This window comes from Protopterus annectens, chromosome 1.part1 (genome assembly GCF_019279795.1).
Source record: "Protopterus annectens isolate FY-2018-M chromosome 1.part1, PAN1.0, whole genome shotgun sequence".
Lineage (NCBI taxonomy): Eukaryota > Metazoa > Chordata > Ceratodontiformes > Protopteridae > Protopterus > Protopterus annectens.
In genome coordinates, this window is record NC_056726.1 from 468,243,530 (window position 1) to 468,256,995 (window position 13,466).

The 13,466-nt window shown below is 42.5% G+C and overlaps 1 protein-coding gene across 1 annotated transcript in view; it reads left to right on the plus strand.

Moving 5' to 3' along the window:
* Window positions 1–13,466, plus strand: part of ABCB10 (ATP binding cassette subfamily B member 10) — a 690,016-nt gene that overhangs the window by 277,518 nt on the left and 399,032 nt on the right. Inside the window, exon 5 of the mRNA XM_044076125.1 lies at window positions 11,221–11,356. Coding sequence (XP_043932060.1) covers window positions 11,221–11,356 — 136 coding nt within the window. The remainder of the gene's footprint in view (window positions 1–11,220; window positions 11,357–13,466) is intronic.

A 13,466-nucleotide genomic window follows, 5' to 3' on the forward strand; every position in this document is an offset into this window, starting at 1 on the left:
ACTTTGCTGCCATGGAAAGAGTAAATGCTGCCTGAAGTGTGACAGAGCTACCAGTGATTCAAGGATCTGTTGCAGCTAATAGTGGCCACTGTGTGTTATTGGGCATGGGTGAAGTTGTGGTGGGAGCCTTACTATTTGATACAGTAAGAGACCACTCCTCTCTGAAGGAGGATGAATATAGTATGGCCATATGGTCTGCAAAGTGGAATAGATTGAAAATGGGAAAGGGTGAAAAAAAATGCAATGGTGAAAAAGCAAGATGAGTTTGAACAGAATGTGAGAGCATGGCCGAGTGAGATAGACAACAATGATATTGGCTTGATTACCTGCTGGGTCAGAAGTTGTTTACTCTGGTTAAAGAGAGAGACTTGGAACTGGCACTCAAGTTACTGATATGCGACTAAGGTTTTGACTTCTGGTATGGTGGAGCATCTTTCTTGAGTTTGCATATTTTTCTTCTTTTGTATCTATTTCTGTACATGTCAACATATTCTGGAGGTTGGGTGGTAGAGGAGTAGTCCATTCATGATGACTGGTTTGAGGACTGTGGAAGAGTAGGGAAATCTGAGATCAAATTTGCGTATCCATAGATAAGGTAATTTTTCAAATATGAGCAAGAAACATGAGCATTCGGGAAGATAAGAGAAGGAAGTGTCTGACACCTGTGTAATGAAAATGGACAATAGCCAGTTTGTGGCAACGAGAAGTGCCTGTGAGACTGGTTATTCATAGGTGATTACTGGTCTAATGGCACAAGAGCCTTTACAAGCCTAGCCAGTAACACTCGGGATATGACAATATTACATCTTAATTCCTCAGATATGGGAAGGGGGAGTGTTAAGGTGTTGGGTCTTTGCGTGTTGGAACCTTGAGTCATTTTACAAACTGCTTCTGTCCATAAGGGATGTGGGCAGTACTCCTAGAGTGAATTTTCGATTCCCTATCCATTTATCCACATTTGTTTTTTGAAGAGACTGAGTGGTGGGCTTTGTTTTACGAGGATGGGAAGTTTATCCCATAGATGAGGGTAGCCTTTGGGATGTGAATCTGACTCCCCGGTAAGTTCTGTTAGAATCCCAAATAAGGTTCCAGCCCATGGCTAATGTAACCATGGTATAGATTTTCTTGCAAATATGTAACATTTTCATCAGAGCTGGATCAGAGAATACCTTACAGGTCAAGCATAAATTCCCCTCGAATAAACTATATGAGATGGAGTAAAGGGATAGAGCCTTTAGTCGGTCTGCAAAAAATGTCTTAGGCTTTGTATTTTTAGTGAGAAACCCCTGGGGCCACTCCAGTTGATGTAAATGCCTGGTTAAGTATTTGCAGAAGGGAACATTGTACTCTATTATGGGCATGATGAGGGCTGAGTACAATGGCACTGTGACTTCCTTTGAGCTTGATGCCATGCCTTTACTTATAAGTTGAGCCACACAGAAGAATTTCCTCATTACAGTTACTACATGGTGGTCAAACTTTAAGTTGATATCTATCTATGCTGTTAGGTCCCTCACCATTGGGTCTGCTTTTAGGGGTGTCCTAACAATATTATAATTTACTGAAGGGTATGATTACACATTTTACACAGACCGTGGCTTTGGCACAAGTAGTTTGTCATTTTTAGGCTTGTTTTTAGGATGTCAGCATCATTTGGGGATTCAGTGACTTCTCCCAGCTTACAGGTGTCTGCAATCTTGGTAAGACAGAGGCCCCCAACATGGGCCTCCAACTTGGATGGGTTGAATAAGCACCCTGCTCCCACCAGAGTGCAGAAAAACCCCCTTAATGTAGAATAAACTGGTTTTGAGCCCAAGTGGAGTAACAAATGCTTTATAAGAAAAGGCGGAACTCCTGCAGTATCAGGAATCCTTGGAAGTAATTTCACAAACCCTGAAAAATGTTCACAAGTACAGAAAAAGTGTGCAAATGTAGAACTTTTTATAAAGACAGAAAAACTTGGAAATGTTTTGGCAAACTCAGAACAGCTTTTGCAGTATCAGAGGAGGTTAGGAAATGTCAGAATACTGTTAAAAGGACCTAAGAGCAGCAGTACTGTAACAAACAGGTGGCATTTTTTTAAGCGCACGCAGGCTGAAAAACGATGATCAATTCAAACAAATCAATAAATGCAGCACAAAAGTGTTAACACTGAGATAGTTAAAGCAACTGCAAAAAAAATACTTAGCTTTGCAGGTCCACGCATGTTTTTAGAAGCAGTCCAAGGTCTCGTAGTCACAGGTGACCTAGTCAGGCAACCGGGAAGCTCAGAATAAATTATTTGAAAAATGTACTACATCTGTGTTTTTACACATAAAGATATCCCACAGCGCAGGCACCAGCATTTTTGGGATGGGTTTCAGAGCTTTGAAATAAATTCTGCATGTTAAGAAGTTTGGTTATTTTTTCTTATTTAATTAACAATGACCAATGTATGGTGTCTTTAGGCTTCCTTAGGACTAAATGTTTTGAAAAAGTAATATTGTGTGTATATATATATATATATATATATATATATATATGTGTGTGTGTGTGTGTTTTCCTTTTTAGAAGGGCTTGGATACATTACAGAAATTGAAGCAGTGTGGGTGAGATGTTCATCATGTTACCCTGCTGCAGTCATCACACTTGGGTTATACTGCCATCAGGCGGTCCAGTAGTCGGCCCGAAGTCGGTTGCTGTCTCTTCTTCCCTGACGTCAGAGTGCCAGGGGTATATGAGAGGCATCCGACGCCGTTTTCTTCAGTCTTTCTTGCCGCACGGTGCCCAAAGCAGAAGCAGTTCGCAAGTGCCGGTCGGCCGACACCTGAGATTTTCAAATCGAGTTTCAGTCCGAAGTCGTCAAAGCTAAGTACCCCGTTGGGGAACCTTTTCTTGCCTCAGTCCGATGTCAGAAAAAGTTAACAGTTGCATTTCTTGTGGGAAGCAAATATCTCATAAGGACTTTCTTTCTTTTTGTATACCTTGCCTAAGCCCTGACCACAACGTCACTGGTTGTCAGTTTTGTGCTAGGTTCAATAAGCGAACTATAAAGCGACGCTTTGATTTTTGCATGTCACTACTTCGGTAGGAAATTTAATTACACGAAACCGTCGGAGCAACCGACTACCGGCGTGCATAAAAAAACGCAAAGATAAAGACAGGCAGCCTAGATCCAAGCCAGACTCTGAGCCCTCAGCTGGGCTGGTCGCCGGTTTTCAGTGAGGCACCTACGCAGCCCCTGGCTACCGCTGAATTGGATTCCCAGACCACTTCGGATTCTCCAGCAGAGAGTTCTAGGCCGACGCAGCCATTTTCTTTAGGCCCTACCGACGACATTCCAGTAGGAGAAGCCGGTGCTGTAGAAACACCTTCGGTTTCTGAAGGTGTCTTTAGACCGACTACTCTCACCATAAAATCTTATGCTAAGCTCAAGACTCCTGTAAAACCAAAAAAGACTACACTTCAGTCTCCGGGTCAAGGCCCTATGCCTAAGAAGCAGATGCTTAAAATGGCTGAAGATTTAATTTCTTTGATCAGAGGTTCCCAACCCCCCCCCCGACAAAAGGCCTAGACAAGAGGAGGATTATGCCTCCTCTGATCAAGTGTCTGTTTCCTCAGGCTCCTCTGAGGAACAGGATTACTCCTTTCCCACTTATGAAGATTCTGATGCTGAAGACTCCATTCCCTCAGCTTCTCCCCCTGAAGATTATTCCTTTGGGGAAACCATACATACCATGAGGGAACATTACCACTGGGAAGGTCAGGACTACTCTGACTCAAAGAAAAGGCTCCGAGAGTTTCTTTTACTCCCCCAGCACAGACCACTTGCTATCCCCCCAGTTTTAGACATTGTGGATGATGTTTTCTTAGAATCTAGTCTAAATCCAGATTCTGTGCCTCCTGCTCCCGCCAAACCAGATAGATACTATAGAGTGCTTGACTTACACAAACCCTCCGAAAGGGACTCCAGAGCACTAGATAGGTGGGGGAAGAAGGTTTACACCTCAGCTACTCTAGCTATGAGAGCACTAAATTGTCAATTTCACATGCTTAAATACCAGCAATTCCTAATGTCTCAAATAAAACAGAAGATGGGCACGCACCCTCAACAGTCTGAATTCAAGGAAATGCAGGATCTGTTGCATGCAGATGAACAGGTGGGCAAACATACTTTACAATGTGGTTTTGATGTCTTGGAAGCTTCCTCTAGAGCAGCTGTTACTGGGTCTGTTATACGTGGACATGCTTGGTTAAAGGAACAATCTCTGCCTGATCATGTTAAAGCAAAGTTACTAGATGCACCCTTACAACAGGATGTCTTATTTGGGGTTAAAGCAGAGGAGGTTTTAAAGAAAATGGAGGATAAGGCAAAATCTATACAAACGGTCAAAGATTTCTTACAGGTACAGCCCCCACGCTTCAGCAGAAATTGGCCAACAAAAACTTGGTCCTTTCCAGCTTCTGACAGACCACAGAGGGGTAAATACAGGCGCCCGAGGGGCAGAGGACAAGCACAAATCCCTTACAAACCTCGCCAATGGGGCACTGCAACACAGAAGGGAGGAGAAGACAGGTCCCAAACTACTAGAAGGCAAACACAATGACTTAAACCTCAAACTGCCAAGCAAAACACTCTTGGCAGCTCCCTTGGGAGGAAAATTTGCACTTTTTGCAGACAATTGCAGACAACTGGCACATCGTCACAAAGGACAAATGGGTCCTAGACATTATCTCACAAGGATACAGATTCCATTTCCACACCTTGCCAAGGATAAAAGGAATGCCAAACCTGCCACAAAATCAATGGGCAGAGGCACAAAAACAAATTACAGCTCTCATGGACATGAGAGCAATTCAACTGGTACCTACACAGGAGCAAGGCCAAGGATTTTACTCAAGGCTCTTTCTAGTGCCCAGAAAGGACAAAGCTTGGAGACCCATTCTGGACCTTTCAATTTTAAACACCTTCTTGCAAGTACCCAAATTCAAGATGCTAACACTACAGCAGCTTCTTCCCATGTTGGGCAAGAAAGTTTTGCTAGTAACGTTGGACCTCAAGGAGGCATACCTGCATGTCCCTATCAGGCAAAATTGCAGAAGATACCTCCGTTTCATTGCAGGTTCAACCCATTACCAATTCTCTGCACTGCCCTTTGGCTTATCTACTGCGCCCAGAGTCTTCACAAAATGCCTGGCACCAGTAATTACATACTGCCGACAAAGAGAAATTCAGATATACCCATACCTGGACGACTGCCTCATCCAAGCAGAAAGCAAGGACATTCTCTTACAACACCTGGCTTTTGTAAAACATCTTCTAAGTTGCCTAGGGTACACAGTAAATGAAAAGAAATCAAAACTAGTGCCCTCACAAAATATGACGTTCCTGGGTGCCAGCTTGAATACAATGGCCCAGATGGCTTATCTGACGCCAGACAAACAACTGCAATTAACTCAATACTTCAGAGCAATGGCAACAAAGACCTAACTCCCTGCAAGAAAAATTCTGCAGGCCTTGGGCTACATGGCATCTTGCATACTACTAATACCATTTGCAAAACTGCATATGAGGAAATTACAATGGTACCTAAAAAGCGTATGGACTCAACACAGCCACAGCTTGGAAACAATGGTACCTCTCATTCCCTGTCTTCAACAGGAGTTTCTATGGTGGTCACAGGCATGTCACCTCAACAAGGGTCAGCCTTTCACCTTACCCTCAGCCAGGCAAACTATGACAACAGATGCATCGGACTATGCCTGGGGGGCATACATGGCAGGACAGTGCATTCAAGACATATGGACTGCATATCAAAGGAATCTGCACATCAATCAAAAAGAAATGCTAGCTGGACAAAATGCTCTGACAGCCTTCAAGGACGTCTTACATCCAGGACAGCTTATCATAAGGACAGACAACACCACAGTAATGTGGTACATAAACAAGCAAGGGGGTACACACTCCTACCCTCAATGCAGGCAAGCAATGACCTTGTGGAACACAGCACTGGCTTATCAAGTTCAATTACAAGCTCAATTCCTGCCAGGAAAAAAGAACACATTGGCAGACGACCTAAGCAGAAACATCATGGATCCCCACGAGTGGAAACTGGATCCACAAGTATTTGCAATGATAACTCAAAAATGGGGGCTCCCAGACATAGACCTGTTTGCCAGCCCCCAAAACTATCAACTAACAAAATTTTGCACAAGGACTTTTCACCATCAAGCTTGGAAAGTGGACGCACTCTCATTCAGTTGGAAAATGCTGACAGTATATGCCTTTCCTCCATTACCCTTTCTCGCAAAGGTGCTGCTGAAAGTCAGGATGGAGAGACCCCAAATGATACTCATTTCCCCAGACTGGCCACGCCAGCACTGGTACCCACTATTAAGGAATATAGCACAGGGCCCACCATGGATTCTACCACAAATTACCCATCTGCTCACACAACAGGACAATCAGATTCTACACAGCCAGCTCAAAACCTTAAACTTGGCTGCATGGCAAATCACCTAAGCAACCAGCCAGCTCCTCTCTCACAAGCTGTTATGGATGTTATCCTGGAGGCCAGGAGGCCCAGCACCAGGAAAGCCTACTCAGACAAATGGAAAAGGTTTTGCGCCTGGAACCAAGCTAAAGGCCAAAATACCCTTCAGCCTGACAAACCTCAGATTCTGCAATATTTAACTGAGATTATACACAAAGGGCTTTCCTTTTCATCTATTAAAATCCATGCCTCAGCTATTTCAGCTCACTACAACACAGATCCGCCCTTATTTTCACATCCACTACTAAGGCAGTTTCTCAGAGGGGCCGTAAACATTAGGCCTCCCAGGAGAGCACCAACACCTACTTGGGACCTCAACTTTGTTCTGGAAAAAATTATGCTACCTCCTTTTGAGCCAGCTTTCTCAGATAATTTAAAGTTTATATCATGGAAGATTGCCCTCCTGCTAGCAGTTACTTCAGCGAAAAGAGTTTCAGAGCTTCAGGCAGTAATGGCAGTAGAGCCCTTCCTCATATTTCATCAAGACAGAGTTTCTCTACGAACTAACCCCTCCTTTATGCCTAAGGTGGTATCCAGTGTGGCTCTAAATCAAACCATCCATTTACCCACCTTCTTTCCAAATCCACAGAACAAAGGAGAAAGACTCCTACATTCCTTGGACATTCACAGGCAGCTACGTTACTACTTGGATAAAACTAAGGTTTTCAGAAAATCTGACCAGCTTTTTGTATCCTATGCTACAGCATCACAAGGAAAGGCTATCTCAAAACAGACCATTTCCAAATTGATAGGACATTGCATACGTTTTTGCTACACCCACCATGGAAAACCAGTTCCTGCTAGCATAAGGCCCCACTCTACCAGGGCAGCAGCTACATCTACAGCCTTCCTCAGGGGGGTGCCAACCAAGGATATTCTGGAAGCTGCAACTTGGAGTTCAGTACACACCTTCACCAAACATTACCACTTACCACTTTACTCTAAGACTAGCACTGGCTTCGCCACTGCAGTTTTGCAGGGCCTTCTAGCCTCCTCTAATCCTGTTTGACTCCACCTCCCATCCTTAGCTTTGGGATTCTACCCAAGTGTGATGACTGCAGCAGGGTAACACGATGAACATAGTACAGTTTTTTACCTACCATAAATGTAGATGTTCGAGTGTATACCCTGCTGCAGTCCAGGTTACCCTCCCTCCATCCCCTCTGACCTAACTAAGACCTTTCAAAACCTTTAAATCTGTTACAACCTTTGTGGTGTATTTGCTTATAGCTGGAGAGATTTTGTGTTTATGCTACACTTTTTATTATTGGTACTATACTGACCACCATATGGGAGGGGGCACCTGACATCTGGGGCAAGAAAAACTGAAGAAAATGGCGTTGGATGCCTCTCATATACCCCTGGCACTCTGACGTCAGGGCAGAAGCAACAGTAACTGACACCGGACCAAGACTTTGGAATTCGGGCCGACTGCGGGACCGCCTGACGGCAGGATAACCCAAGTATGATGACTGCAGCAGGGTATACACTCGAACATCTACATTTATGGTAGGTACAAAACTGTACTTTTGTGCATTTGTTTTGGGTATGCACTCATGGTTTTGAATGCTTTTGTAAAATAATATGCGTCATATGGTTGTATACTACTGCAGTGTTAAATAAACATTGTGTTCACATAAACTTTGTGGGTAACAATGTACAGATGATAGGACTACATGGCAGCAGCACGTTTTTATAGTAGTCCAGAAGAGGATGTTACTGAACAGTGAGGACCCACCTATATAGTACTGAGTGATGAAGGGCTTGTATGAATATTTGTGTTATAACATGATGCATTTAAAGTCAGATGTACAGATTTTATAAATATATTGTTTGGAGAGCAGGCCTCCTTGGCAATAAGCAACTGCTTGCACTGCAGTACTTCCTTGAGAGACATTCTTGAACAGTGGCTCCAGCTGCATCACAGCAATGGTTAGAGATTAACTAACGATGGAAAGGGGAGAGGCAGTTTATCTGAGTTATTTATTGTTTAATGATTAGAGTGGCAGCTGGTTACATTTATTGTAGGATGAGAGGTATCAAGAAACTTTAAGTAATAGCGGGATTGTAGCATTTGTTTGCTGAAGGCAAAAGCCTTTTTTATTAGTGTTTTCACAGTTCAGAAGTGATGGGTTAGGGGGATGTAAGATATCACCAATGGGAGTTGCTTCCCAGCTTAATGTCTTAAAATTATAGATGTTTAGTGAGGGCAGATTTGAAGCACTTGACTGACTATCATGGCCTAGTTACTGGGTGCAAGGATGTATGTGTATATGGTGGAGAGATTTGTATACCATCAGATATGTAGTCTGTGGGCACTATTTCAGTAGATATTGAGGGGAATGAAATAATGGGCGAGGAGAAGAGTAAGGTTTGGAGACCAAGTTAAGGCTAAGGGATACAGGGCAGAGAATTATAGTAGGGAAGGTTGTAGGACATTGGATTGGGCACAGAGGTAGATGCTGGTGGGCTTGTAGAGATGGTATACAGCAGACATGATCTATTTTGGCCTGGGGTAGGGGTACTGGCATGCTGAGACTGCATACCCTGTTATCTGTTCAGTCCATCTCTGAAGGAGCAGCAGGTAGGTCTAGAGGTAAGGGGATAAGAATTGTTTCTGGAAATGTGAGGAAGAAATTGTCTAGTTAAGAGGGTACGAGTTGTTTTGTTCAGTTTGTGTGTGAAATGGTGAACATAACTTTTTTGTAGGAGCCTCAGTTAAGTACAGTGGTGGTTGTGGGTACAATTCTGTTATGGCATACTAAGGGGCTACTGCCAAGGGCAAAGGATTACACATATACAATGGCATGTATTTATATTCCACTGAAAACTGTTATAATGGAACTTAAGAAAATTCTGAGAGAAATAATCAGCTTTCAGCAAGGAATATTACTTATAGGTGGGAAGTGGAATTTGATCTGCAACAGTGAAGATTTGTCTGGGGGGCCCAGAAGGGAAAATATAACAAAGGAGGGTAAATGTTTGAAGACGTTTATGAAAAGATTTGGCGTGGAAGATGTGAATTCAGTGCTAGACGTTAGGAGTGAATGTACATATTCCCCAAGATAGAAAAATGGAGCTAGGCTAGGTAGAATTTACATTTCACAGGAACATGTGCATTTAATTGTCCTTCTCTTCCATGTTGCAGTATTCCTTCTCACCCTCCTTCCCATCTTGTCAGCTAAGAACTTCGCTTTCTGGATTGCAATGACATGACATTGCCCTTAGAGGACTGGCTCTGACTGGGCTACTGTTCTGAGGGCTGGTGCGTGCCAACGTCACCTTTATGGCCCACGAACACTCGTCCACGTCTGATGCATCACAGCGGGACTGAAAGCTTTTGGATTCTGGCTGTACATATGCGAGACTGAGGGGTAAACCCATATGCAGAATACTGCAACATGGAAGAGAAGGACATCTATGGTTATGGTAAGATTTTACACAACTTTTCTTTTTTATAAGCACTCTTGTGACCCTGTTTGTTGTTTGCCTGGAATAGGCTGGTTTACAATTAAACAATATGTATATTTTCCACACCTACAGCTAAATGTATACAAGCGGATATGTTTAACATTGTAAAGTATTTCTGATTTTTTTTTTGTTACTGAGGATCGCTTGTCCATGACAAATAAAGGCTTGATGCTTTGGAACACTACCTGGGTTTAATGATTTTTGAAAGTTATTGTGACTGAGCTCATTAGCAAAGTTTTTAGACTACTAGTTTTTCTGTTTTTTATTTTTTCCTCAGCACTTGTGTTGGTGAGGTTGGAACTAGACAGATTTCTGTGCTTGTTCATTTTTTTTTTAATTTTCTGAAGGGTATGAAATATGAAATTCAAATGTCTGTTATCATTTTCAGAATTCATTATTCAATAATTAGCCAGTGATTTGTCAGAAAATCAAAATTTTATGAGGAACAGACAAAAATTTAAGGCAAAAATCAGGACAGTCTGCAAACATATGGACAGTTGGGAGGTCTGAGCCTGTGTGTGTGATGTACAAATATGTGTACTTGCATACACAAGTGTAATGTGGATGAAGGGAGTGTTTTTATGTTCATGTGTGCAAACATGAAGAGCAGTTGAGGATAATTTCTTTAACAGTTTTGTTATGTTATTCACAAACAGATAATTGCAATACTTTAAAGCTTTAAATACTGTTTTGGGAGTTGCATTAAGTCATATATGTCTCTACTGTAGAACTGGATGCTTTTTTTAAGATAATGATTTGTTTTCAAAATAAACTATTTCAAAGGCTAACTTCATATTTGACAGTCTCCAGTAAAATATTCTCATCAATCCATTATCTGATGTCATACTGTTTTTGAACTTGATTCAGGCTCTTCGTAAATGCTGTTTTACAAGTTGTTGCTACAGTGATTGTGCCACTTATGTAATTCAGTCATTCATTCTCTTTTATCTGTGTTTTCCTTCTATGGGTTGTGGATCATTAGTAAGCATTTTGTGCACAGCAAGAATTAGAACTTTGGTTTATAATCCAAGGTTATAGAATACTCTGTTTACACATTTGAAATCTGCGTGGTTGAGTGGTGGTTGCACTGAATGTGTGCGTATCTTTCCTGAAGATAGTGTGGAGTAAAATGCATGCAGACTTCCTTTCTGTTTTGCAAATTATTTTTATTTTAATGTTTGCAAATTATTTCTAACAAATTTGTCTTTTTCAACAGACTGGACTTTCTGGGAACTTGATGGTGCTCTCCGTTTTGTATAAGGGAGGATTACTTATGGATAGTGCTAGTCTTACGATTGGTGAACTGTCTTCCTTCCTGATGTATGCGTTTTGGGTAGGCGTTAGCATTGGAGGCAAGTATCTGTTTGCTAATGTCTTCTATATTTATTTTACATACCTGTGACAAGAGACCTAATGATTTTGAATGTTCATTGCTTCTGGATTTGAATCATTCTGCTTATGATATGTTAACTTTAGCATGTTTAGTAAAATGGGCTCTAGAAACAGATGATCTTTTGGTCAATCCATTCTGTCCATTTCTACCTCTTAACATTTGGACAGCAGATTTTGTTCTTATGTTTGTGATCTCAAACAGAAAAATGCTGTCAGGAAGCACTAGACAGTGCCCCAGCGTAAAAAAGACACATTTAACTTTGCAGAAATGCGAAGTTAAGACTGATGTTCAAGATTTAGACCACTGTTGCAGCAGCCTAAGGTATTTGGGACTCACCCCAGTGACCAGCCAGTGTTCAAAGCTTAAGGGTGCCTTCTACATGTTCTTTCATCTCCTTATTGAAATGTTGGCTCACAAAATGCCAATGCCAGTAAGCTAAAAAAAAAAGAAAACCCAGGAAAAGAGCAAATCTCAAAGATCACGCTGTGTCCAGGAGATCAAGGGGAGCTCCAGTATGAAGACAAGTGGATGTCTTGTTCCCCCAATTTACCAAACTCAGATGCACACAAGAAATGCATTCATTTCTTGGGACCTTCCACATGTTCAATTTGAGAAGCCTTTGAACAAAAAGCCATAGTTGAGAGGAGGAGCAAGCTTATTCTAAAGTGTCCTACAGTGCACCACATGAGAAAAAAAACTCAAGTTCTGGGAAGTCTGCAGCTGCTGCTTCTTTCCCTTCTTCATCCTTCAAGATGCCGGACAAGTCCAGGGAAAAAGAAAAAGAGATGTAGAGGGACAAGGAGAAAGACAAATCTGTAATATCAAAAAAGAGATATCTGAATCTGACAGCTTTGTTGGCTTCTCCAACAAAGATCTCTAACCCCTTGGAGCCAGTGCTACTTTTGGATCCGACAGTTATTGGATCCGTAACACCACCTAGATTTTGAATGGAGCCTATTTGCCCCTAGGCTCCAGTCCTTATTCTACAGGACAGATCTCTTAATCCCTTTAGGCCCCCTTTCTTTTCCTTCTTTGAGGTCCTCAAAGTATTCTTAGAACCTCATCAAAACTGACACAGACAGGATGATGAGGCATTTCCTTCGGACCCATATCTAGCTGGAGGGTAGTCCTGGTGCTGAAGGATCCAGAAGGAATATCTCTTCTCATCTTTAATGGTTCCCTTTCTGATCTGAGAAGTCTTTGGTTGTGACCATTACCTAGGGTAGGTCTGCATCAGAGCAAGGTCGCACTCTTTCATGACTCTGATATGGTCTGTGACAAAGCTGGCTCTGGTGCATTTGAAGCCATCTGAGTCTTGGAGCTGTACTGCCAGCACTGACTGTGATAGGATGGGATTAAATCTGTGGTCTTTAGATCCTTTCCTCCCTTTAGTAGCATCAGTGCTTAATAGTTCTCCTCTGGTGAAAGGCTTTGATCCCAGTTGAACGGCTTCCAGGATTGAGTTACATTTGGGAGTTTGTTGCTGCAACTGGGTTCCCTAGATCTGTCTCAAGCTCGTTGTTCGAGGCTTTTGAGAGAGTACCGTCTCTGCCTAAAGAGGGAGCTGCCCTCTCAGAAGTAGATCCAACCATTCTCCAGAGGATTCCCCATGGGTCGAGGCCTGCTCTTTGTACCTTTGGGATAGACAATTTCTGAAAGCTTTGAGCCTGTTCTCTCAAGTGACACTATATCTGTTTCTGAGTCCTCTCTTGAACATCCTGCAGGAGATGTTTACTGGAAACCTAAATGTAAGAGGAGGCATTTAGATTCCTCTGAGGAATCCCCAACCACTAACACTGATCTTGATGAGGGAGAAGGTTCCCCTAGATCTCCCCCCCACCCCGAGGATGTCTCATTCAGAGAGATTCTCGAACTTCTTAGGTGGGGGGGGGTGCAGGTTTTTCCAAATACCCAATTACCTTCTCTGGAAGAATCCATGTTCAGTTCTGGCCAATCTACTTTTTGGGTGGTTCCTCCCACTGATGAGATGATAGACCTGATCTCATCCCGGGTGTGGAAAGAACCAGCTGCTGCTGAACCTATCCTCAAAAAGCCTGATAAGTTTTTAG